General features: G+C 37.2%; 1 protein-coding gene across 4 annotated transcripts; it reads right to left on the reverse strand.

Annotated features, from left to right (window-relative positions):
* On the reverse strand, window positions 1–24,631 carry LOC132177028 (MADS-box protein JOINTLESS-like). 4 transcript variants are annotated; one of them, XM_059589230.1, is made up of 9 exons: window positions 24,579–24,631; window positions 24,049–24,259; window positions 20,701–20,782; window positions 11,031–11,092; window positions 10,857–10,956; window positions 10,727–10,768; window positions 10,443–10,481; window positions 10,235–10,368; window positions 1–381 (listed from the first exon to the last, which is right to left on the reverse strand). In XM_059589230.1, the coding sequence occupies exons 2-9, from the start codon at window positions 24,228–24,230 to the stop codon at window positions 324–326; spliced, it is 699 nt and encodes a 232-aa protein (XP_059445213.1). In that variant the 5' UTR covers window positions 24,231–24,259; window positions 24,579–24,631; the 3' UTR covers window positions 1–323. The 4 variants fall into 4 exon arrangements, with proteins under 4 accessions (XP_059445213.1, XP_059445214.1, XP_059445212.1 ...); XM_059589231.1 differs by lacking the exon at window positions 24,579–24,631 and having other exon boundaries at window positions 10,235–10,365; window positions 24,049–24,275; XM_059589229.1 differs by lacking the exon at window positions 24,579–24,631 and having other exon boundaries at window positions 24,049–24,275.
* Window positions 24,632–25,897: the final 1,266 nt, after the last annotated feature.

Raw genomic sequence — 25,897 nt, forward strand, 5'->3', positions numbered from 1 at the left:
AAGAATTAAAAAAGAAATTTTGCTATTAGCTAATAGGCAATAGTTAGCAACGTCACAGCAAAAATAAGTAGCAACAACAGAAATTAACCGGTTCGTGTTAATTGTTTGTGTTCTGCAGAAGCCATAAGATTCTGTAGTACTTTTCTTTCATGTGATATATTATATACAGTACACTTTTTCAGTCATTCGTCTAGTTTGTTCAATCATGGTGGTTAATCGAGGAGTTGGGCTATCTCATCATCATCATCTCCGATCACACACGCATTGGAGAATGAACCTTGAGGTGGTACTGATGCCCTCAAAGAGCAGAAAAGATCACTATTTCAGCATCGCAGAGGAAACAGCCCCAAAGCCTTCTTAAACAGCATAGAGCCCCAAAGCCTACAAAAGCCACCAATAGTTGAGAGAGAGATGGAGAATGAAACAAAGTGAACAAGTTGAAGGAAACAATATTTTTCCTGTTGTGGCGAAACAGAGGGGTTGTCTAAACTTTGGAGCTTTGGCAATAAAAAGTACAAGGAATAATTAAATGATATTGCTTTCTACATTTTCCTAGGCGATGAGATAATAAAGTGAAAATGGTTTTTTATGGGCTATCTTGGTATGCTTTCCAGATCTCTGGACAGAAATTATATGATATGTTTGTGCCCTCTTACACTACTCCTGTCCCCCCGGAAGTACTCCATTGTAAAATGATATATTGTAAAATATATGATATATTGTAAAATAGTAATGTTATGCAACTTTTTATTTTTTTATTTTTTATAATTGGTGTGATTTTTAAAATCATCATAAATCAAAATTTAATAATAACTAATTTTAAATCCAATAATGATTTTAAAATTTACATCAATTTTGAGACGATGAAAAGATCATCCTTACTATTACTTATATAGCCATGTCGCCTTCCTCTGCCATAGTATCCGCCGCCGATGCCATTGTTAAGTGATTTTATTTATTATCTTTTTTTATTTTTCCTATATTTTTCTATTCTATGTATTTCTATTTTTTGGCTACTTTTTTGTCCCAACTTTTATTATTATTATTATTATTATTTTTTTTTTCTTGCCAGAGTTTTCACTCTCTATCCATCACTGATGGTCGTGTGTGGTTGTCTCAGCCTACTACTGAAGGTCATGTCGATAACCCTTCAGTGTTTTGTTTCGTTTATGAAACTTTGTCTACTTCAACTGCCTTTGTTGGCGGTATCAGTTACTTGGAAAGGACTCGTCAGTTATTTGACAAATTCTCAACTGTTCTCAAGAAGGCTTTGCCCCCTTTGTTTTTTATTGTAACTAGATAGCGCGAGATTCTTCATTATAATTTAATTTTAAAATTTAAATATATCATTTTTCATTATAAGTTAAAAAGACGTATAAAAATATATCTCACCTCTTTAAATAAAAAAAAAAATTAAAATCTTTGTTCCTATAAGTATATATGATTTAAAATGAATAATATAAAGAAAAAATTTTGCAAGAATAATACATGGATTATAATATAGTTAACGCAATTAAGGATGCTAATTAATGACATGTGGATTATAGTGAAATATAATTAACGCAATTAATGACCGGTCTTTTAAGAAAAACCGGTTATATATATATATATATGACCTTTTTTTTTGGAGAATCCTAAACGTATTAATATACATATTATTATTTTTTTTTTAAAGGAATATTGAGATATTTATTAAGTCAAAAAGATCCGAAAGGATCACACAAGAAGAAGAGGTTGCTCCCTCCTTACAATATCACGTATACTTGGTGGGGTATCCCCCAACCAAGTAGAGAAAGTGACATGGGTGGTAGCCAATTTTACAAGCATATGCGCAGCATTATTGGCGTCCCTCAAAACATGTAAAAATCTAGCATTCTCCAAACCACGTAACTCTAACTATATACCTTCTATGAACTGTCCAAAGCTACTAAAACACTGCCCTTTTATGTCAATAGCTTCAATAACTTGCATGGCGTCCCCTTCAAGAAAGATATTATCAAAGCCCATTTCTTTGCTAAACAACATGGCATTCAGGGCTGCCATGGCTTCTGCCGTGGTGGGATCTGCTATATATTCATTAGTTACACTGCGTGCGGCTTGGACTTTCCCCCTCGAGTCCCTGGCGATAATACCCAGCCCCATTCTTTGCTTATTCACGTTTATTGCCGCATCTTAGTTCATCTTAATCATGTTTGCTGGTGGGGGTTGCCACTTTGCAATATTACGTTTTAAACAATGAGACTCTTCCACTGCAACGCCGTTGGTCACTTGATGAAACTCTTCCAGTGCATTCTGTACCTCTCGCAGGAGCTAAGTTGGATGGAGAAAAGGGCCTCCATGAACTACAGTGTTCCTGCGCTGCCAGATGTGTGTAGCAGTTACCGCAAAAATCTCCATTTGAATTCTATCACAGCGAGCTAACAAATTCTCAAAAATAGTGGAGAATCTGCCACTCATTCCTCCAGCTTTTTGCAATTTTATCGGACCACTACCCCACACATCAGTTGATGACGGGCAACTCCACAAAATGTGTTCCACCGTGTCATCTTCAGCTTCACAAATAGGACACAAGGTACTTTGGACTACTCCTTTTTTTGAGAGATTAACCTTGGTAGGGAGAAGATTATTAAGGGCTCTCTATAAAAACATCTTGACTACATTCGGGACCTTCAAGTGCCAGCAATTGTTCCATGCAAAACTACTTGTTGGTTTAGATCCCCCACTTCACATATTGGACATAGTTTCCATCTCTAGATGATAAGTACTTCGGACGGAGAAAACGTCATTTTTAGTACATCAACAAATAAGTCTATCTTTTGTTCTAACCGGGCTAATTGGAATGCTTTTAATCACCTTTGCTTCTTCCTCAAGGAAAATTTCATAAACAAGATTGGCCTTCCATTGTTGTGAGTTTGGATCAATAAGCTCAGATACCTGGGCTTGCCTCTCTAAAAGTATTCTCGGAGATTGGACCACATACGTGGTTGGGTTTGGGATCCATCTATCTCCCCATACGCAAATATCACTCCCCTCTCCAATCCTCCACATTAGTCCATTTTGGAGAATCGGTTGTGCAACCATGATGCTCCTCCAAACAAAGGATGGCCGGTTTCCCAACTTGGCCTCCAAGATAGAGCTAGAGGGATAGTACTTAGCTTTGAGAATTTTTCTTGCCAAAGAATCCGGGCATTGTAGCAATCGCCAAATTTGTTTTGCTACAAGAGCTTTGTTAAAAAACCTCCAAATCGCGAAATCCCAAATCTCCCTTTGCTTTGGATACCCCCATTCTTTCCCAGCTCATCCAATGTATTATAGATATATTCTCCTTTTGGCCCCACCAGAAACGTTGCTCATCCCTTGTATCTCCTTACACAAAACTATAGGGAGTTGAAAAACGCTCATGCAATAGGTGGGTATTGCTTGCGCCACTGCCTTGATTAAGATCTCCTTTCCATCTTGTGATAAGAACTTCGTCTTCCAATTTTTAAGACAATTCCATTCTCTATCCTTGATGCATTTAAAAGCCTCTGTCCGTGACTTGCCTACGAGAGTCGGTAGTCCCAAATACTTATCATAACTTTGGGTCGCTTGGAGACCCGAGAGCTGAGAGATCTCCAATCGTTTTTTCGAGCTAGTATTGCGACTGAAAAAAGATGAATGTCTTATCCTTATTTAGCTTTTGGCCCGAGGCAGCTTCATATCTTTCTAGAAGCTTCATTAACCTCCTCCATTCCACCGAGTTCGCCTTGCTAAAAACCAAGTTGTCGTCTACAAAGAAAAGGTGGCTCAACCTAGGGCCTTTTTTAGAAGTGGGCACCTCAGGTAACACCCCCTTCCTTTCTGCTTGGGCCAAATGAGAACTAAGTGCTTCCGCACACAGCAGGAAAAAGTATGGGGAACGGGGATCGCCCTGATGGATCCCTTGTGAAGTTTTGATATATCCAATTGGCTGTCCATTCACCAAGACAACATAAGATACGGAGCAGACACATTCCATAATCAATTTTACCCATTTCTCCGGAAATTCCATTTTCGCATGACGACTTCTAAAATCACCCACTCCACTCTGTCATAGGCCTTGCTCATGTCTAGCTTTATCCCCATGTAGCCCACTTTACTCCACATTCTAGTGTGCATGGAATGTAGAGTTTCATAAGCCGGCATAATATTATCAGAAATTAGTCTACTTGGGATAAAGGCACTTTGATTGTCTATAATAACATGTGGAAGAACCATCTTGAGCCGATTCGCCAATACTTTGGATATGATTTTATAAATGACATCACAGAGGCTAATAGACCTAAAATCAGAGACACAACTAGGAACTGGTTTTTTTGGGATTAGTGCAATATGCGTAACATTAATTTTCTCCTCTATCTTAGAACCATTAAGAAAGTGTAAAACTGCACGACATACCTCCGGACCCACCGTGGCCCAATTTTGTTGATAAAACCCAGCCAAGAAGCCATCCAGTCTTTGAGCTTTGATGGGTCCCATCTGCATCAGTGATCTATGCACTTCCTCCTCCGAAAAATCAGTAACCAGTTGCCGTTTCATCTCCTCTGTGAGTCTGTCTTCAACTGCATTTAAACACTCATCTATGTTATATATGGGGAGTATCCGTAGTGAAGAGTGTTTGGTAGTAGGTGACAAAGGCTTCCTCAATGGTGACCTAAGATGCACACGTACACCCTTCTTCGTCAATAATAGTCTCAATACTATTACAGCGTTGGCGTTGGTTTGCACAAGCGTAAAAAAATTTTGTATTATGGTCTCCATCTCGAAGCCAATCTTCCTTCGCTCCTTGACGCCATTTGAGGTCTTCTTGTTCCATCAGCACATGCAATTCTTCTTTAAGGGCCCTCTCAACGTGCACATTCTTGGGGTTTGCCTCCACTTGGATTTTCTCCAATTCTTTTGTTTTCTCCTGAATATACCCTTCTGTTGGTTGCTTCTTCTTTTTGACCCATTGTTGGATGACCTTCTGGCAGCTATTTAATTTGTCCTTGAAAACTGACCACGGGTCCCCACATAATCTTCTCCCTTTCCATGAGTCTTGGACAACCTTAGTAAAATCCCCACACTTCGTCCACCCTGCTTCAAAACGAAATTGTCTACATTTACGCCCAGTTGTAGCTCCATTCTTGTTTCAAGGAATGAGAAGTGGATGGTGGTCGGAGCTGCAACATGCCATAACATCTACTCCCAAATCATTCCGAATTGCACTCCATTCCGTATTGGCCATAGCCCTATCCAATCGATCTTGGGTATAATCTACATCATAACACCCATTATTCCATGTGAATTTTGATCCCTTGAAACCCAAATCATAGAGTTGACTATCTTCCAAAGCTCTTTGAAAATTTTCCATTTGCCATATAGGACGATAATCAGTGCCCTTTATTTCAAACAAAACTACAACTTCATTAAAATCCCCCACACATAGCCATGGAAGAGGTTTTAAATGGGAAAGGTGCCTTAACAACGCCCAAGATTCCTTTCTTTTTTCTATTTCGGGGTTGCCATAGAATCACGTTACTTTCTAAATGGGACCCGTCTCACTACCAAAAACAATTGTGTTAATGTGCCGTCGACTAAAGTTTTGAATGTCAACGTGAAAACCAGCCCTCCAAAATAAAAGCAAACCTCCACTGTGCCCCACACAATCAACTCCAAACATATATTAAAAGCCCAGTTTTATATGTAAAAAGTCACAATTTTTATTAAGCATTTTGGTTTCCATTATAAAAACCAAATAGGGTTTCTTATCCTTCACAATGTGGTAAAGGTCACGAACTGTCTTAGGGTTCCTAAGCGCTTGGCTGTTCCAACTCAAAAGACTCATTGAGAATGGCGGGGCTGCATCATAGCTGCCACCATATCGAAAATCTCATTCCCAGATAAGTCCTCCATAGATTTTACCCATTTCCTGCTTGAGTTGTCTTCATTCCCATGACTTGGAGCCTCAGTCCCTACCCTTGGTTTTGCCAACTTCGTGCCAATATCGCAGCCCCGTCTCTTTCTCCCCACTTGGGTAATAGGTTGGGTAATAGGCCCATTAAGTAAAGAAGCTGTCCCAGGGACTTTAGTACTAGCTCGGCCTAGAGACGCACCAGTAGAGTTTGCAAGCAACTTCCTCCCAATTGACTTGAATTCAGTCACGTGCCTAATGCTTGGTGATGTGGCTTCACCCAGACCCATCTTCTTAATGGTTCCCTCCTTATTTCCCTCCATTACATTCCAGACCATCTTTTCCCTTATTTGATCCCATTGACCAATATAAATGTTTGATGGTCCCCCATTATTTCTTTCCTCATTACTTGCTACTTCAACCGGATCCCCCAAATGATGGTACTGGTTAGAATCTTCATTAGTAACCTTTTGGAGTGGTTTGTTTCTTGCCAAAAATTCATCTCCTAAATTTCCTGCGGATACTTTCTTCATACCAAACTGTGGAGGATTTGTGCAATCATCGGTTGCCCGATTAAGATTACCCAAACTTTGTGAAAACTCGAAATACCCTCATCCCCGCCCGGGGGTGTCACTAGTCTGGTGGAGTTCCGGCCACCACCCGTCTCGGTGAATCCACTGTTAGCATCACCCTGCTCGCTCTCCAACTGGTGGCTGCACTACTCATTTCTTGATTCTCTCCTCACTCCTCGATCCCAAGAGCTACTACCTCCGTATCTTCGGTTCGGGGACTTGACTCTCAACCATGGGCCAAATTCAGGTCCGTTATCCCTCCCCTGTCGCCACTTATTTCCCACTATTGCACACACCTTATTGCCATGATGAATCACACCGTAGTTAAAGCAAAATTTCGGGATCTTTTCGTATCGAAAGGTCACCCAAATTGACTTGACCTTCAATTAGAGAAATCTACCCCGAGACAAGGGTTTGGATAAATCTAAAACTATTCTTATCCTCAGAAATTCACCCCACCCAACTCCATCGTCATTCACCACAACCTCCTCCGCCTCACCAACGGTTGCTCTAATCCGGCGCCTAGTCTCCTTACCCATACATCCCAGGGAAAGGTTGAAATTCCGAACCCAAAAGGCCACTTTTTCAAACTCCAATTGGTAAGGAGGCATCACCCCATAAAAATTTGCCAGAGAAAACAAATGCCCATCAAACTTCCACGGGCGTCCTTCCAAAATCTTGGATTTATCCCAGGAATGCTCGAACTCAATAAGAAACAAGTTTGGTCCTAGGGCTTTGAAGGTTACCGAGCCTATCGGATGCCATGCTCGGATCAATAGGGTTTTAATGATCTCCTTCCCTAGAATCCCTACTATCCAATCTGCCAACAGTTTCCTTACAACGCACAACGACCCTAGAGACACTACATAATCAATTTCCTACTCCGGGATATCAACCCCCATGCACTCCAAGTCCAACAGGTTGAACCTCTCCCTTTAGTTAGTTAGATCGTCTGTCATATTACTCATGGTTCCAGACAAACATCACAACCTCTCACCAAAGTGATAAGAGAGAAAGCTTCACCTTTAGGTTTCAGAGAGAAAACCTAGAGAGAAGAATCCTTAGCCTCTTCGACTTCTTGTTAGTAGCTTAATATACATATTAAATTGAGTAAACGTATTAATACATAATAATTTGATTTATATTATTTGTTTCTTTATTTGATTCGGACATTAATAATACTTAATTTATTAAATAATTTATATATGAAAAACTCTTGAAATATAATTAACGCAATTAATGAGGTTAATTAATGCCGCTTTTTCCTTAAAAAAACCGGTTAAAAAATCATGCCTTAAAAACCAGTTTAGCATTTAAAAAAAAATAGGTTCACGCCACATATCGCAATTTTAAGGCACTTCATATATATATATATATATATATATATATGTTTCCCTTTCTCCGCACTAAATAGAAAAAAGTGAAGAGAAAAAAAAAAGGTAATCATACGAAGGATATGTCAAACTTATCATCTATTATTATGTTTAATCACTTTAATATCTATATGTTCTTCGGGACATCCGACTTTAATATGTATATAACATAATATTATATGTTATAGTTGAATTAGATGAACTAATTGATATGATGTAGGAACAAAATAAAAAAAATTTTCATTGCATTATTAATCAAAAATAATAAAAAACCGGTTCAAAAAACTTAAGTTGCATGGGTTCAGTTGGTTTTTTAAGAGGCATAAAGATTATTAATCAAAAATTTCATTGCATTATTTTTGGTTTTTTTTTTTTAAAATATATAATTGTATATTAATTATTAATTGTATAGATTGTCAGATTTTTATTCAACATAATGATTAGGTATTTATTTTTGATTTCATTAGCAAAAATAAACTTTATTAATAATATATATATATGATTAGCATTTTACGAGAAATTATGTATTCGATGTCCAAACCAAAGTGTAAAATTAATCACAACGGTCATCTTGGGGCTTATTTTTGCTTAGTGTCAATTAGTTTGTAAACTTGTTAATTGTTTGATATAATATGCTTCTTATTTGATATTTGTCTGATGCGTATCATTTTTGCTTAGTGTCCATTAGTTTGTAAAATCGTTAATTGTTTAATATAACATGCATCTATTCGCCTATGAGATTTTTTGTTTATTTGTATGATTTACCCGGATTTTCAATTTTTTTTTGTAAGTACTTTTTATGCTTTTGAAAGCAAAAGAAGGCAAAAATTTATTTGATTATTATTCTAAAAGGGAACTTTGAAACACCTAAGAGATAATTAAGATTGAATATAATGTGAGATGATTATTTGATTGCATTGTTGACTGAAATATTTTTTATTATTTTGCTATGTACTTTTTTTAAGGCTCATAATTATGTGGGTTTTATAATTTGTATGAAATATAACAGGTATAACACTAATAATATTAATGATTCTTACTAACTTTCTATAAATGCTTTGATAATCACAATCCAAGCTTTCTTTTCACTATTTTTTTTTTCTTTATATTTTTCATTTAAAACTATGCATATAGGAACAAAGATTTTAACACGTTTTAATTTATATGGATTAAACTAATTAAAGTTAAAGACCTTATGATAGTAAAATTTTATGCGACTTATACATTTATGCAATGTTCTATGCATGATTGTGTGTCATTATGTTGAGTAATTTATTGGTGTATAACCTTTAGCATGTCTTTTTATTTAAAAGGATGTGATAGTTTTTTTTTTTTTTTTACTACCTATAATGAAAAGTTTGATAGAGATGTGTTTAAATTTTGACATTAAACCATAACAAAGAATCTTGCGCATACTTTTTTCTACAACCAAAGTACTTTTTCGAATGTTCATAATTTTGAGTTTTATTTGTGTTGAAATCTAATAAGTATTACACCAACAATATTAGAGATTCTTTTTAATTTTACATTAATGTTTTGATTAAGAAAAATTCAAGTTTTCCTCTTACAATTATGAAAAGTAAATTTCATAATACTTATGAAAATACTTATGAAAAGTACGATTATAATATTTTTAAATTTTATAATTAAATTATAATGAAGAAGCATTACGCGGGTTATAAGCTAATTATTTAATAACTCTGCAATTCCAATATATGTTTCCCATGGGAAACATATATTGATTTATGGCCATAAATAAGTCACTTCATCTGTATGTAACCAGTGGGAAGCCAGATCCTTCCATTTCTAGAATCTTATTGTTTTTCCAATGCTTTAAAAAGTCAATAAGATCCTGTGAGTAATTTATAGAATTCCATTTATTTTTTCAATATTTTAAAGTGGGATACCTAGCTGGGGGAGGATTGATTTGCTCCCTCTCACCCACCCTTGGCTCTGCCTATGTCTCCATAACATAATCAAGCATCTATATACTTAATTAGACCAAGGCTCTGCCTAGTCTCCATAACATAAATTAAGCATCTATACTTAGACATCTAATGTTGTTTTTCAATTGAGATAATGCGTATCCATGTCTTCTTTATCTTTCAACGTCAGTTAGGGAAAAGGTAACCTGCAAGGAATCGAAAGATATACCAACATAAATAGTATGCTATGTCTTGGCATTTTGTCACAAACCAAGGCTATTGATGAGTTGAAACCAATATCACTGAAACCACCAATTTCATATTATATATGCTTATATGCTAAAACTGTATGTTGGGTAAATATGAGGTCCCTAAATATTAAAATTTAAATTAAAGTGATTGAATTCTTAATATTATAAACAAACTTAGTGTTGTGTAATGTTGCAAACTTACCCCAGCTTAAGAGAAGTGTCTTCGTTGTCTTGGTGTTGAGGAGGATAAGATGAGCTGCAAATATTGATGATTGACTCAGATGACTGACCTTGTTCAATTGCATGTATTTTAATTTTCAACTGCTTCTCCATCTGCTGAAAGAAACATCTCCCATCAACTGAGAAAGTAGGGAAACAAAGAAAACACAAAGAAATTCAACACCTGATACCTGTTTTAGGCACTGGTTATCCTCCATCAGTTGGGCTTCCTGCATTTAAAGGGAACTTTCAACACATGACAAGAGAACAAAACCAACAACATAGAAACCCAAAGACATATAAAAGCCAATGCACATACAAAGACCTTGGAAAAACGAAATCAAATTGTCCCCAATATGGTTTTTGTGGACTTGCATCAACATATATGTGCATGAAGATGTTTTAAATTCTATATTTTTTGAAATTATAATAATTGCATGAAATGTCTTTAAAAATTTAAAGTTTAGGACATGACCTTCCGCTTAAGGGCACTGATCTCCCCAAGAAATCTTTCATCCTGAAACACGTAAAAGCTTCTCACATTAACAGAAATTTCATCGCTCTATTATAATGCCAGCAAATAGAGACAACATAGAGAGACAAACCTTTGTATTTAAAACACGGCTCAAGCCTACTTCGAGAAGTTCCTCTAGTTTCTGTAGTTCTTCTACATTCAATCGTTGGAGCACTTCTCCTATCATCTGCCTGTTAGATGTAATCATTCTACCATTAATTTAGTTTCACAAATGGCACAAACAGTAGCAATGTCGTTACACTACCTCATTCCATGAGTCCTCTCCACGGTCTCATTGCTCGACAAGGTTTTAGCACTGTTGTCAATCTAAAAGGGCACAAAGAGTAGTCAATATTCATGAAGAATTTTAGTATATGATATGTCTGCAAGCACTTTTAATATGTAGGCATTTCCTGCCTTCGGTTAGATATTTAAGGGCTCATCATTTTGAAATTGCTACAAGTAATTTGTTCTAGGAAACACATCTAGCTTTCATATTACGAAACGATTTTCCTTTTTTATGTAAGTTTCAAAAAGTTTCAGATAACAGTTTAATAAACAATCCAAAATCATGTTTCCTTAGGATTGCATTAACGTTTACGTATAAATTAAGGAAATAAGACTGGAAAAAATTGTAAATAATGTTGTTAATTAGAAGAGTTTGTTATGGTTTACAGTAAGTGAGTATTTTAGTCATTGTAATATTTTTCGACCTAAATAATAAAGTATGTGAGGCTACATGAGGAGTAAAGAGCCTCCAGCTTCTCTCTAAACTTTTCGTGCAAACTAGAATATGATATTAGAGTAGGTTTAGCCTTTAGGATCCTTGGTCTAAACCCCACATATGTGAAAAACTTTGTAAAGGTATATTCAAAGTTGATAAATTGTATATGTACAATGAAGTAGTATATGTACTACAATTTGACCTAATGGAGAACAATACCAGACATAATCAAATATTACAAGATATTCTATATACTAAGCAAATCTTCTAGTATCCTTCCTTGCTGTCCAAGCTATTCTCTAATTGTGCAACTTTCCCTCTAGAACAGATTAGATTACATGTTGTATTCTTAAGGAAATCTTCTCTGGATGCTGTCATAGGTGGTCGTGGAATGCTCCAAATCTTTCCATATCGATTCTCTGTTTTACTGCAGTTGCTGGGATCGTTTGCATACGAGTCTGCGCTTGAGCGCACTGGATGTGCGCTCGATCCTTGGCAAGCCTGCTTGTTTGCGAACCTGCTTGCTTGCGCTCAAGCACACTGGATGTGTGCTCGATCCTTGGCCAGCCTACTTGCTTGCACTCAAGCCCTTGATAGCTTGGTATACTTTAACACCCACCCGCAAGTTTATGGGGGGAGCAACCACCAACAACTTGGACTTCAGAGCAAGGAATTGAGCTGATGGGAGTCCTTTGGTAAATAAATCAGCCACTTGATCATGAGTAGAAATGAATTGAAGTAAGATACCCCGATTAAGCACCTTTTCTCTAACAAAATGGTAGTCAACCTCTATGTGTTTGGTTCTAGCATGGAAGACTGGATTAGAAGCTAATGCTAAGGCACTGATGTTGTCACACCAGAGAACTGGAGGACCAGCTAGATATACTTGGATCTCTTTCTGTAGCATTCTAATCCAAAAAAGTTCTGTTGTAGTGATGGAGAGTGATCTATACTCTACTTTAGTGCTAGACCTTGAAACAACAGCCTGCTTCTTTGCACTTCAGGCTATAAGGCAGTCCCCTAGGAACACTGCATATGGTGCAGGTGTGTTGGCAGGGGGTGAGGCTGCAGGGTTGGTTATTGAGGGAGAGGCATGGGAACTAGGGGAAGGGTGGTTGGTGTCTACATTTAATGTTGCAGATGCAGTAGAGGATGAGGTTTCGGATGCTCAGGTTGCAGTTGGGGTTGGGTCAAGTGAGGTGGCTGCTGCACTAGAGTTAGTCTCAACAGAAAATGGATAGTTAAGAGGTAATGAAATAGGTAGAAAGAGAGGAGCATGTGCATTGATCTTGGAATGAAATTGTGTAGTAGCTTGATCCTTGGCAGGGAATGAATCTTCATTAAAGATAACATGCTTAGACAAATAAGCTTTGTTAGTCACAGGGTCCAAACACTTATAGCCGGCATAATTGTAGCATAGGAAGATGCAAGGTTTTGACCTATACTCTAACTTGTGCAAGCCATAGGGTTTGAGAAGAGGGTAGCATAAGCAGCCAAAGACTAAGCGTTTGGTAATCTGGATCACGGTTGTAGAGCTTGGAGTAAGGAGACTGATTTTGTAAGACAGATGTGGGTAACCTATTGATCACATAGACTACTGTAAGGAAGCCATCTACCCAGTACCTATTGGAGAGATGAGAATGAGCTAGGAGAGTGAGGCCAGTTTCAAGTATGTGTCTGAGTTTGCGTTCAGCTAAGCCATTCTGTTGGGAGGTATATGGGCACGACTTTCTGCGCACAATTCCATTTTGAGATAAGAAAGATTGAAACTAAGTTGATGTATATTCTCCTCCACCATTAGATTGGAGTTGTTTGATTTTAGTGGAGAATTGGTTTTCGACAAGAAGTTTAAATTTGACAAAGTTCTCAAACACCTCTGATTTATGATGTAGAGGATAAATCCAAGTAAATCTAGACCAGTCATAAATAAAAACTACATGGTACTTATAGCCACTGACAGATTGCACAGGAGATGTCCAAATGTCACTATGAATTAGTTCAAGAGGTTTAACAGAGACACGGTTAGAAGCATGAGATGGCTGTCTTTTGCTTTTGCCTAATTGACATGAAACACAAGAAGCTGTTTTATTGACATCATAATTGGAAACAGGGAGAGATTTGTCTTTAACAATTCTATTGACAATCTCTAAGGAAGGATGCCTTAGTCTAAAATACCACACTAAAGAGGTGGTCCTTATTCCTAAGAAAGCTATAAAAGTCTTGGTCTCTTTGTGAAGATTCCCTCACAGCCTGAGTGGATACAAGCCATTTTCACACCTCTCCTCCAAGAGCGTTGCATGGTTCAGCAGGTCCTTAGTAAAATAATGAGATGAGGTTATGATAAAGTAGCAAAAATTATCACAACAAAATTTTTGTATAGAAAGTAGGTTGGCTGAGGGTTGTGGACAGTGTTATATATTGGTCATTTTAAAGGAAGAGTAAGGAGTGAAAAGGAGAGTGGAACCAGTATTTTCAATTTGAAGTTCAATGCCATTGCCTACTGCCACCTTCTCTTTCTGTTGGAAGGGTTGCTGAATTTGCAGATTCTCGGCATCTCTGTCAGAATTTCTTGTCAAAATCGTGTTGTTTCGTGGTGGTTAGTTCTTGTAGTTTTCATGGTCGGCGACATTCTCTATGGTGCTCAATGGCTATTACAATGATGTTTGGAAATTATCGTTGCTTTTAGTGGTTTCTAGCGGCTTTTGATGTCTTTATATGTGGATTTTTGTGTTCTTCAACAACATCTGTGGTGTTTAGAACTGTACGATGATCCTTCCAGTAGATTATGTGGTGTTGTAGTTGCAATCACCGCTGGAAATTGTGGCCAACGGCGCCGCCAGCAATAGGGAAGAGTGGTTGATATTGGTAGCTCTCCCTGTCGTGGATATGGATAGCTGCGTTCTCGGTTTATTTACCATCCTAACTGGTTTTGCATCTTTCAATCTAATTTAGAATCTTTTCTCCCAATTCAGAGTGTTCTGAGATTGATCCAACATCTTTTAGATTTGGTTTGGTAAGTTTTGTTTGGTTCAATGTCTTCTTTGGCCAGTTTAGTGAGTTTAACCTTAGGTTCTGTGGTTTTTTATCCGGTTCACTTTTTCTAGGTCGATTCAGTGGTGTTTCATCAAGTTCAATGCATTTTTCTGCCAGTTTAAAGCATATTCCAACCCGTTCAATGAGGTTCTAGCTGAGTTCATGTGGGTTCAGTGGTTAAGTGCAATTTTGGGTGGTTATTCCTTTCTCTTAACTGGTTCAAATAGTTTTTCATCAATTCAAATATTTTTCAACATGTTCAAGTGGTTTCTTAATTAGGCCAGGTGCCTTATAACTTGATTGTTGACTAGTCGTTGGGTTTCTGTTGTTGGATCTATTGAGGATCAATCTAACATTATTGTAGGTTTTCTGTTATTGGTTGCATTGATCATTAATCAAATTTAATTTGTTGGTTGGTTTGATCACGACAAATGTGATTGTTGTTGGTTGTTGATTATATTTATTGCTGGAATCATGATCGTCATAGTTGGTTGTCAAGATCTGACTAGCCTTGGTGTTTTCCGGTGGGTTCTCACTAGTTATTGGTGTTTTCCGGCGAGATTCAACACGCCTTAATGTGTTATGGCGAGATCTGACTACCAGTTGGAGTTTTCCGGCGAGCATTCAACCGGCGTTGAAGTTTTTGGCAAATTTTTGTTCGGCTTTGGCTTTTTGTGGAATTTCAACTTGTTTATGGTTGGTTTAGCGCATTTTCTTGTTCATGTTTCTTTTGTTAAGTCTGTTTTTTTATTATGTGTTCCAAGTTGTTCTAGCTTGGAGGAGATTATTAAATTTTCTTTTTTTGTTTGCTTTGTTCTTCCTAGTTGAGCTTATATGTATATATGCTCCAGCTTGAAGAGGAGTGTTAGAATGTGGTATCTCTAAAAATTGGGGTTGGAGACAAAGAGACACCCTAGTCCCAACTAGTTGGAGTGACTTAAGAAAGGGAATAAGGTTAATGGTTTCTAAATATTGTCGAGTGTCCTTTTCCATTGTCTAAACATTGTCTACATATTGGGATGAGGTATCGTGTGATGTAGTTGTCATGGGTACTTGTTGTTAGAGTATATCATGGAGTTCAGGAATAATAGTCACAATAGAAGACTATCACTGAGTCATTCTTGAAGATTATCACTGAGTTACAGGTAAATAGTTAAAAACTATCACCTAGCTAACCTTGATAGAATAAAAGTCTATTTGTATTCAACATGATTCTCTTATAAATATGAACATGCTATATTGTAAATAACACTCAGAGAAATAAGAGCTTAATGCAGCCTTAGGGCTTGATTTTGTGGATGTAGGTCATAGACCGAACCACGTAAATCTCTATGTCACTATCTTATTATTTCTGCATTTGTATTTCTTTTATGATATCAGAGCCTACCACAAGATGAATGGGGGCTCATACTGCTTATCCCGTGACAAGAACCAGAAAAAATATTGGCCAACACGTGAGGGAGGGTGTTGAGGAATAAATCTCACATTGCTTATGAACAAGATCTTGGACATGTTTATAAGGAGTGGGTAACCCTCTCTTATTGAACCGATTTTATGAGATGAGTTGCCAAAGTTCAAATCTCGGCCATAGTAGCCGATGCCGGCCACAATTGCCGAAGTTCAAGTTCAAGAGCAGCCGATGTTTCAATTTGGTGCCATCAACTCCACTCAACTACCTTGGCTGCCACTAACTCCAATGAGTTTCCGATCACCATCTCGGCCTCCGTTGCCGACCAAAGAACAAACTCAAGTTTTCACAAGTTTACACCTTGATTTTGAGGGGGAATATTAGAGTATATCATGGAGTTCAGGAATAATAGTCACAGTATAAGACTATCACTAGGTCACACTTGAAGTCTATCATCGAGTTACAGATAAATAGTTAAAGATTATTACCTAGCTAACCTTGTTAGAGTAGAAGTCTATTTGTATTGAATATGATTCTCCTATAAATAGGAGCATGTTATATTGTAAATAATACTTAGAGAAATAAGAGCTTAATGTAGCCTTAGTTCTTGATCTTGTGGATGTAGGTCATAGACCGAACAATGTAGATCCCTATGTCACTATCTTATTATTTCCACATTAGTATTTCTTTTACTTGTCATCTTCTAATGGGTAGATCATGCCACTACAATAAGGTAGCCATACATGATGGGAAGAAAAACACTTGTAGTTTCATGTTTGATAACGTGAAGATTGTACTCCTACCAAGTCAAGCCAAAACCTTTAAGAGGGGATGTTTACTCTTAGCAAGGAAGGAATTTGTGGATGAGATGCTAGCCTTAGGAGTAGTCTTTGTCTTGTTTGGGTGAATAAGTAGTATAGGAGAAGCAGTGCCAGAATTGGTGAAGGGCTTATTCGAGGAAATTGTTGATGTATTTCGAGAAGATTGGCCAGAAGGTTTACCTCCTTTTAGTGATATACAACGCCAAATTGACTTGGTTCCAAGAGCTAATCTCCCAAACTGCCCACATTACTGCATGAGTCCCAAGGATCATGAAGGGGTTGAGGCGTCAGGTGGATGCCTTATTGTCTAAAGGCCATATTAGAGAGAGCCTTTGTCCATACGATGTTCTACCATTACTTACACCCATGAAGGATGGGTCTTGGAGAATGTGTGGAAGCTGCAAAGCCATCAATAATATCATAGTCAGGTACAGATTGCCTATCCCTCAATTGGATGACTTGTTGGACCAATTGAGTGGTGCTAAAGAGTTTACAAAGCTGGATTTGAAGAGTTGTTACCATCAAATTCGGATTCATCCTAGGAATGAGTGGAAGACCACGTTTAAAATGCTTGGGGGGTTGTATGAGTGGTTGGTGATTGCTAGTGGTGTGATTTCTAAGATGACTCACTTTAATGCATGCAAAAAAACTTCCAATGCGGTGCATGTAGCTCAATTGTATTTTCGGGTGATGTATAGATTTACAATAAAAAATTATTTTAAGTAAAGTTCGCTTACAATTGGTTTATAAATAGAAGCGTCGATATTAATTCTTTGGGGAAACTACCTTTTGCCCCCATGAACTATAGCGCTTTGGCACTTTCCCCCCTTGAATTGCCAACTGTACTACTTTGCCCTCATTAACTACTATTTTGTGCCCAAAACGTCAGTCAAAGCCGTTAACTCAAACGGCCAACCCGTCATTTTGCGCCACTTTGCCCCCATGAACTACAACGCATTGTCACTTTAACCGTCTAAGTTAACGGCTTTGATTGATGAAAGGGAGTTTTGGGCACAAAATGGTAGTTTATGGGGGCAAAGTAGTGCAGTTGGCAGTTCATGGGAGGAAAGTGCCAAGGCGTTGTAGTTCATGGGGGCAAAAGGTAGTTTCCCCTAATTCTTTCTATATTGTCTATGTGGCTAATCCTCGTGGACCATTGGATTTAGCACCTATTATTGATTTGAAGCCGGTGAATGCTAAAGTTGAAGATCTTATTACTCAGATTTAGGAAGTTCACAACGCTATAGTTCAGACGTTGCAAGATTCTGTCACCAACTACAAAGCAATTACTGATAAGAAGAGACGTGCTACTGAATTTAAGGAAGGTGATTTTGTGTGAGTTTTCTTGACGAAAGACAGATTATTGGTTGGGGAGTATAACAGTCTTTTTGCTCGGAAGATTGAATCGTTGGTGAACAATAAGAAGATCAATACAAATGCATACTGGTTGAAACATCCAACCCATATCAAGACATCCGATGTGTTCAATGTCCAACATCTTGTCCCATACAAGGGAGACTCATATGATGAGAATGCAGATTCGAGGGCGAATTCTTTCTAACCCAGGGAGGATGATGCATATGAGACAACGTTTGAATTCATGAAGAAAATTGGAGAAGACGTGAGCGTTCGAATGAGAGCCCAAGCCCATTTAAACAAGCCTGTTGGATGAGTTTAGGACAAAATTCTAGGGAGTCTTGGTCGATGGCTAGTCGATACTCGTTTAATTGAGGTGACTTCCCCAGAAGCGCGATTGATAGATGGTTGATGCCAGTTTAACCAAATGCTGCAAACTACAAAACCCAAGACGTTAGGTCGATAGCTGGTTGAAGTTCGTTCAACTGCAAACTTTAAAATCTCAAGGGTCCATTCGAACGAGAATTTTGTCCTTCAAATGCGAGTAAGAAGTTCCATTTTATTTTGCCTTCCTAGTAGGGTTTAAACTTGTTTTTCTATATAAACTCACTTAGGATGGCTTTGGTTCTAGATTATGTGTATTTTTCATTAGTTTTCATAAAGAGATATTCAAAGGTTGATTTTTCTCCTATTTTGCCTCATGCTATGTTGTTCATTCTCAGTTTTCAATAAGAAACTTACAAAGGGTGAATTTGCTTCTATTTTCCCTCAAAACCTTAAACTTTCTTGGTATTGTTGATGGGTTGTGACTTGTGTGTTTCTTTTATTTGTGAACCACTACACCATGCTACATCAACTGACCTCATTAGATATAAGGCCGTTTGAAAGATGAGGCTCCAGTGACATTGTTCTTGTGCAAGGAAGGCTATTGAACCTGAGAAGCTTAGTTCATAAGAAAATTGATGCAGACAAGTTGTCTTTTATTATCATTTTATCAATAAGAGTACTTCATGAAAAGTTTTTCATCATTTTTCCTAAATTTCTTAGCATTTTCTATGATGTATAGAAGGGTTGTGAGTTTTGTGTTTCAATATTCCATTTCTCACTATGCCACGCGGCATTAGCTGGAGTTAGAGCCCAACTACTTTCCTTCCAGCCATTGGCGATGTGTATGAAAGCAATGAGGTGACAAGTAATGAGCATGCAACTAGAGACACATTTGCAGCGAATGTAAGAGCGATTTGATCAATTTGATGCATTGGTTGACCAACTCCCCACCTTTGCTGTTGCTAACGGGCATCACCATTAATCAAATTCACGTTTCACAGAGGACAATGGTGACGAGAGTGTCAAGGAAGTTCCAACTACTCCAATGTGGGGCATGGAGCAAGGAGGAAGTGTCCCTTGGTGTCCAACCACACTAGAAAATGAGAGGCAAAGTTCAAACTTGACATACTAAAAGTTCCAAGGTTGTTTGTAGCCAGAAGATTTCCTAGATTGGGAAGCCATTGTGAAGGAGATTTTAGATTTCAACGAGGTCCCTTATGATAGGCGAGTTCCTATCATGGCTATTAAATTCGAAGAGCTGCTACATGGTGGCAATAGTTGAAACATAGTAGAGTTCGCCCAAAAAGTTAAAGATAAATAGTTGGGAGAAATTTTTGAAGCATATAAGAACAAATTAAATATTTTTACCCCATAATTATGGGAGAACGATGTACCAAGAGCTTCATAATCTGAAGCATGGAAGGCGCTTTGTGGGTGAATACACCATGGAGTTCTACAATTGCTACCGTGCATTAATCAATTGCAACCGTGCATTAATCTTATAGAATTGGACGATCATTTGGTATCAAGGTACATAGGATGCATGAGGAAAAAATTTGAAGATTGTTTGAACTTCGTTGATCCTGTTAATGTATCTTAAGCTTATTAAAGTGTCTTGTATTTAGTGAAAGTTTTGTCTAGAAGATCATTGAGTGTAGTAGGAGGGAAAAATTAATGGAGGTAGAAGTTGAACAAACCCTGCACCTACTAATCGTAATATTTTTTCAGCACTTGCACAGAATAAGGGGCAAGCGAATGTGCAACCTAATAGGGCGGCTTCTAATAATGCACCATAACGTTGTTTCAAATGTAGTGAGCTTGGACATAGGATGGCTGATTGTAGGAAATGTGTCTGCTATTTGTAAGGGATTATTTATTGGATCAAAGAAGCTTGTTGATGATAATTTGGTTGATAGTGCACAACAACCTACTTATGATGTTGGGGAAGAATGTGAGAAGGAGATTGTCCAAGGAGAAGAGAGTCCTTTGTTAGTTGTGATTAGAGCGTGTTTTGCACCTGTAAGTGTAAGGAGGATGACTAGTGTCGCAATATTATCTTCCAATCTACTTGTACCAATGGGGGTAAGTGTGTAGGCTTATACTTGAACTAGTGATATATAAGATCAATGGTGCAATTATAGAAACTTAGGATCTTTCATGGTAAATCCATCAAAGTTATAAATATGCTTTCTAATATGCATGGCCATTACATTCTAGCTAACATCAAAAGCGACATTATTCACCAATTACAAAGTATATATCTAACCTGCAACTCCAAAGATGGTTGGTCCATTTTGTTGAGATTCTTTGAATGCAGATTTTGTCGTCTTTCAATTACCTGCTGCATACTTTAAACAACAAATGAATAGTGATTTAGATCCTCCCTCCTTTGTTTCCCTAGAAGAAAATGAAAGTAAATATAAAGTTAAAAAATTCTAAAATATACTGTTTTTTTTTTCTTCTTAAAATTTAAGATAGATAATGTTTTCACATGAGCATATATATATTCTAAAAGATCCAAGCAAAGAAACTTCGGGCTGATGACTGAAGATGTATATCTCATATTGACATATATGCTGCTGTCTCTGACCAATTATGTATAAAATTACAATATGAAGCATATGTGCAACTGAGTTTCTATAGCACATCTATGCACCCTCAAATTATTTATATTGATTGACAGACGATTTGTTGACTTCTAACTTGGATATTTCTTAAACCTACAATTGTAAACTTCACTTAGCATGACTTTGACTTCAGATTTGGTGCTAATGACTTAAGATGTTACTTGCAAGCTATAGAATATACAACAAAAGCAACATGGGATAATAGTTTTCCATGACAGTTCATTATGAAAGCCTACAAATTTATCAACATCCCCATGTATGTACTCTTGATCTATGTTTAATGTAGCTGGAATTTTTCTACAATCTCTCTTCAGATATGATAAGATCCATGAGTCTTGTTTCGAAATGAATAAGGCTAAGAGGTGAACCATGAGGTCAATTACCAGTTAACTAATTTCACTGGGGCGTTATACTTTTCCACCTATGAAATATATGTTGCTTTTATAGTTGGACTATCTTTAGATGTTGGATTGGAGATGGACCTTGAGGCAAATGCGGCCGTTTGACATAATAAATCGCTATTGTGCCTATGCCCATGACATCACACACTATCTCTCTAACATCTCGCTTAGGCAACCATCGAGGAATACTAGAGTGAAACTTTTATCATAATTTTGCTCAAGCGACCATCAACAGGAGTAAAATAAACTACCAGATACTTGTAGCGTCTCAGATTCCCCTCCTTGAGTATTCTTCCTCTACTCAAATGGTCACACATTGAGGAATAGAAAGGAAAGGTTTGTATTAGCCTTTCTAAGATGGTAAAGTTTCTTATGTTTAGGAATATACAACTCTTTTATTGTCATAATAACGATTGTGATAATAATACAGTGTCTTTTGGTCACATCAACCACTGCAATTATCTTGTCCATCATAATTGCATGTGTTGTTTATTATAGTTGTGCTAATGGAACTTGTAAACTTTTCTTTAATTGTAGTTAAGGATGATTTTAGAATTCTCAGAGGGACTATCAGTTTTGGTAATTATATAGGCGCTTCATTCATGATTTTAGTACCATCATAGTACCAAGCTTCCCAATGAAAGGCCGAAATGCTTGGTTCATCACCCTCATGAATGTGCTAGGAGCGTTAGACAACCCAAAGGGCATGACCAGCCACTCATAAAGCCTCTTGAACGCCATCTTCCACTCATCACCCTCTTGAAGGCCGTCTTCCACTCATCACTTTGCCGAACCCGAATTTGATGGTACCTACTCTTCAGGTCAAGCTTTGTGAATACCGTCGCCCTACTCAGATGATCCAACAAATCATCCAACCGAAGAATAGGAAATCTATACCTTACCATGATTTTGTTAATGGCTCGGCTATCCACGAACCATCTTTCTTGGGAGTGAGCAAAGCTGGTACTCCACATGGGCTAAGACTCTCTCAAATATGCCCCTTGGCCAACAATCCCTCCACTTGTCACCTCAACTCTTTGTGCTCTTTGGGGCTCATATTGTAGTGTGTTCGACTGGGGAGACTAGATCCGGGCGCCAAGCCAATTTGGTGTTGAATGTTTCAAAGAGGTGGTAGCTCCTCGGGTAATTTTGCTGGGAACACATCGGCAAACTCCTCCAACAACCCTTTAACTGATTCCGGCACCACTCCGTCGGTGTTGCTCTCCTTGCCAACAACACAAACACAATCTTCGAGGCTAGCATCTCCGTGATAAACTCCCGCTTTGCCAAGAGAGATTGACCCTTCCGTTTTGAAAGGTTAGGATTGTCTCCCGGACTCGGTAGGAGTGTAAGCTTCATGTTATTCACTAGGATTGTCTTCCTTATGAATCATGTCTTTAAACCTTTTATTGGACTATTTTTTATTGTTTACTTTGATGATATCTTAATGTACAGCAAGCAAGAAGATTGATCAACACTTACTGCATTTTCGCCAAATTTTTTAGAACTTTAGCACTTTTGCACAACCAGCCTGGTGTTCTTGGGTTTTGTGATTTCTAGTGGGGGAATTATGATGTATTGGAGAAACGTGGAAGTAATCATAAGTTGGCCTATGTTGTGATAGAATAAAATTTAAAATCCCAAAGAAGTAGAAAACAACAAAATAGAAAAATAAATTAATCACATAAGACACCAAGATTTAAGTGGTTCAACTTAACAAGCTTACATTCACTGAAGAAGACGACCCAAAAAAAATTTACTATCAAAAAATAAGAGTACAAAGAGTAACATGGAGAAAGCCACTCAAAACTCAAAGCCCTAATACACCCAAATTTTACTCTCAAACGAAAAACTCTCCTACACAAAGTGAGGAAAGCTGCTCTTCCTATATGTTTCTCCAACTTGCCCCCGTCAAAAAGTCTTCCTTTTATAGAAGGTCAAAGTCTGTTAAGGCAACAACTCCAAAACCAGAACTAAGAAGGACACAACACGTTGGCTAAGAAAGGAATCCAAATACAACATGGAGTAGTACATGTCCTGTTGGCTGCAAACGTTAACTCCAAAACCAATTCGGACAAGCAAAGACATATGGGCCCACAAAAGTGACTTGACTTGAAAATTCAAAGTCTATTCATGGTATCCAAAGTTTTCATGAGTTAGTTTCTATTTTATTAATGTTGTTTTATCAGAATTTTCAGCACTATTATTGCACCTATAACTTGTTGCTGGAAAGGAAGAGTTTTCAAGTGAATCCAAGAAGGTGACTGAGTCTCCTATTGTGAGTCTTGATACTCTCCTTAGTCAAGAAGGTAAGTACAAGACAACACAATTTTGTGGCTTTAATTTATGATGACAATTAATTGTCTTCAAAATCAAATGTTGTAATCCCAAAGTATGTTCCTAAATGCTTTGCACTTGTACAATATCAACTGTTTTAACCCCAAAATATGTTCCAAAACTAACCCCAAAATATGTTCCTAAATGCTTTGCACTTATTGACGTCTCTCTTTTTTTCTCTTGCATGAAAGTTGAAAACCAATGTTTCTATAAGTAGAGAGAGAGAGAGAGAGAGAGAGAGAGAGAAACCTTGGGCTGGAGAAGTCAAAGAGCTTTCCGGTAGCAGAAAAGACAAGGAGAGCCAGATCGGCGTCGCAGAGAGTTGAGAGCTCTAGAGCCTTCTTAAACAGCCCCCTCCTCCTCTTAGAGAAAGTCACCTGCCTTGCCGTCGTGTTCTCGATCTTTTTCATCTCTAATTTCCTCCTCGTCATTCTTGCAGAAAGAAGGCTACTCTGCTGCTCTGCAGGCCCGAGTTGGAATATGACAGTTGGTAAATTACCATTTTTAAGCCAAAAGAAAGAACCAATTTTTTTTTTTTAGAAAAAAACCAAAATACGAAAGAAAGTGAGAAAAACGTGTCAAAATGCACAAGATGTGAACTTTGCCTAAAATATCTCACAACAAGCAGTAGTCTATAAATCAAAAATTAATGTTGAGAAAGAGAGAGAGAGAGAGAGAGAAACGGGAAAAAAGGAAAAAAAGGAAAGATGGGTCTTTTTGCATATAACAGAAAAAAGAGAGGCACTTTTCCAAATTTAGCCAAGAAACTCAAACCAAACCCTAGTTTTCAGAAGCACAGCGGGAGTGAAGAAGAGGAATAATGAAGTGCAGGATTTGTTTTAGTTATAGGCATGACATTCTCAACTCGTATCCATCGTATAATTAAGGATTCCCTTTCTATTTAGTTAGATTCCTCTTTTTTCTGGGATTTGTGGGGACAAATAGCAACACGTCTAATAGAAATAGCCAGTGGGGGACAAAAGATTGAATAGAGATTTTCGGTTGCCAAATTGAGACACCCAAGCGTTAGATATTTTGTTTTTGATTGTTTTTTTTTAAATTGAAGAAGATGGATATTAAAGGAGAATCAAAATTTGAGGTATTAGCACTAAATTTGAGGTATTAGTATCAAATTTGAGGAATTAGCACCAAATTTAGGATGATCAAATCCCTTTTAGGTGATACCATCCCTAAAGCGTTAACCTTCTACTTCTAGGTTTTAGTTTTGAATCCAAAAACAAATTTTGAGATATTAAAAATTAATTATTAACTCATAAAAATTTAACTATTAACTCATAAAAATTTAACTTAAAAAAAAATAACAAATTTTTCTTTTATTATTATTTTTTTAATATATGTCTGACGCCAGACAGCCGCATAACAGGACTCAAAGAACATATATATCTAAGGGTAAATGAAAAGAGCACGCGGCGTGCACGTGCTGAAAATCTTTTTTTTTTTTTTTTTGCATTAAAATATTTTAAAAAAAGATTTCCTTCACGGCGTGCTTAGAATCACGCCCTATATCTAATAGAAGTTTTTTTTTTTTTTTTTTTTTCGGCTTTGGCAAATTTGTGGTTGGGAATCCTTAAATTTGCAAGCTGTCTCTTGGGTGGATATATATTGTCTAGTTTAACGAATAGGACGCGAGCGGAACGTGCATGCTTTTGAGGATTCATGTCATAAGATTTTTTTTCCATCTATTTTCTAGTGAAATTATATTGTTTGACTTTTCAGTCCGAATCAATAATTGTTATCGATAGGGCTAAAACAAGAATGAGTGAGGGGCCAAAGCTTGAATAATAAATATATTAATATTGAACTTTAAACCAATGTATGCATAATAGAATTAGAAACCATTCTGTGTTAAGAAAATATATGCAAAAGAAAAGACACTATATGATAATTTTTTCTTAACATATTTTAATTTTCAATTCATTCGTGCATGTATCAAAATAGAACTAAATGTTCTTTTATATCCCCTTTTTCCCCTCTCCCACTTTGATTAGATTAAAAAATAAATAAATAAATAAAGAAATTCACTTTCAATGTACAACATCTAAGAATCATTCAAAAACTTATTTTCAATTTTGTTGTG

Source organism: Corylus avellana, chromosome ca4 (genome assembly GCF_901000735.1).
Source record: "Corylus avellana chromosome ca4, CavTom2PMs-1.0".
Classification (NCBI taxonomy): domain Eukaryota; kingdom Viridiplantae; phylum Streptophyta; class Magnoliopsida; order Fagales; family Betulaceae; genus Corylus; species Corylus avellana.

Coding starts and splice junctions, on each gene's coding strand:
- LOC132177028 (XM_059589230.1), bottom strand. CDS start 24,230: ATGACGAGGAGGAAATTAGAGATGAAAAAGATCGAGAACACGACGGCA. Junction 10,957..11,030: donor GAGAGGACTCATGGAATGAG/GTAGTGTAACGA, acceptor TACATCTAACAG/GCAGATGATAGGAGAAGTGC. Junction 10,369..10,442: donor ATAACCAGTGCCTAAAACAG/GTATCAGGTGTT, acceptor TGTTTCTTTCAG/CAGATGGAGAAGCAGTTGAA.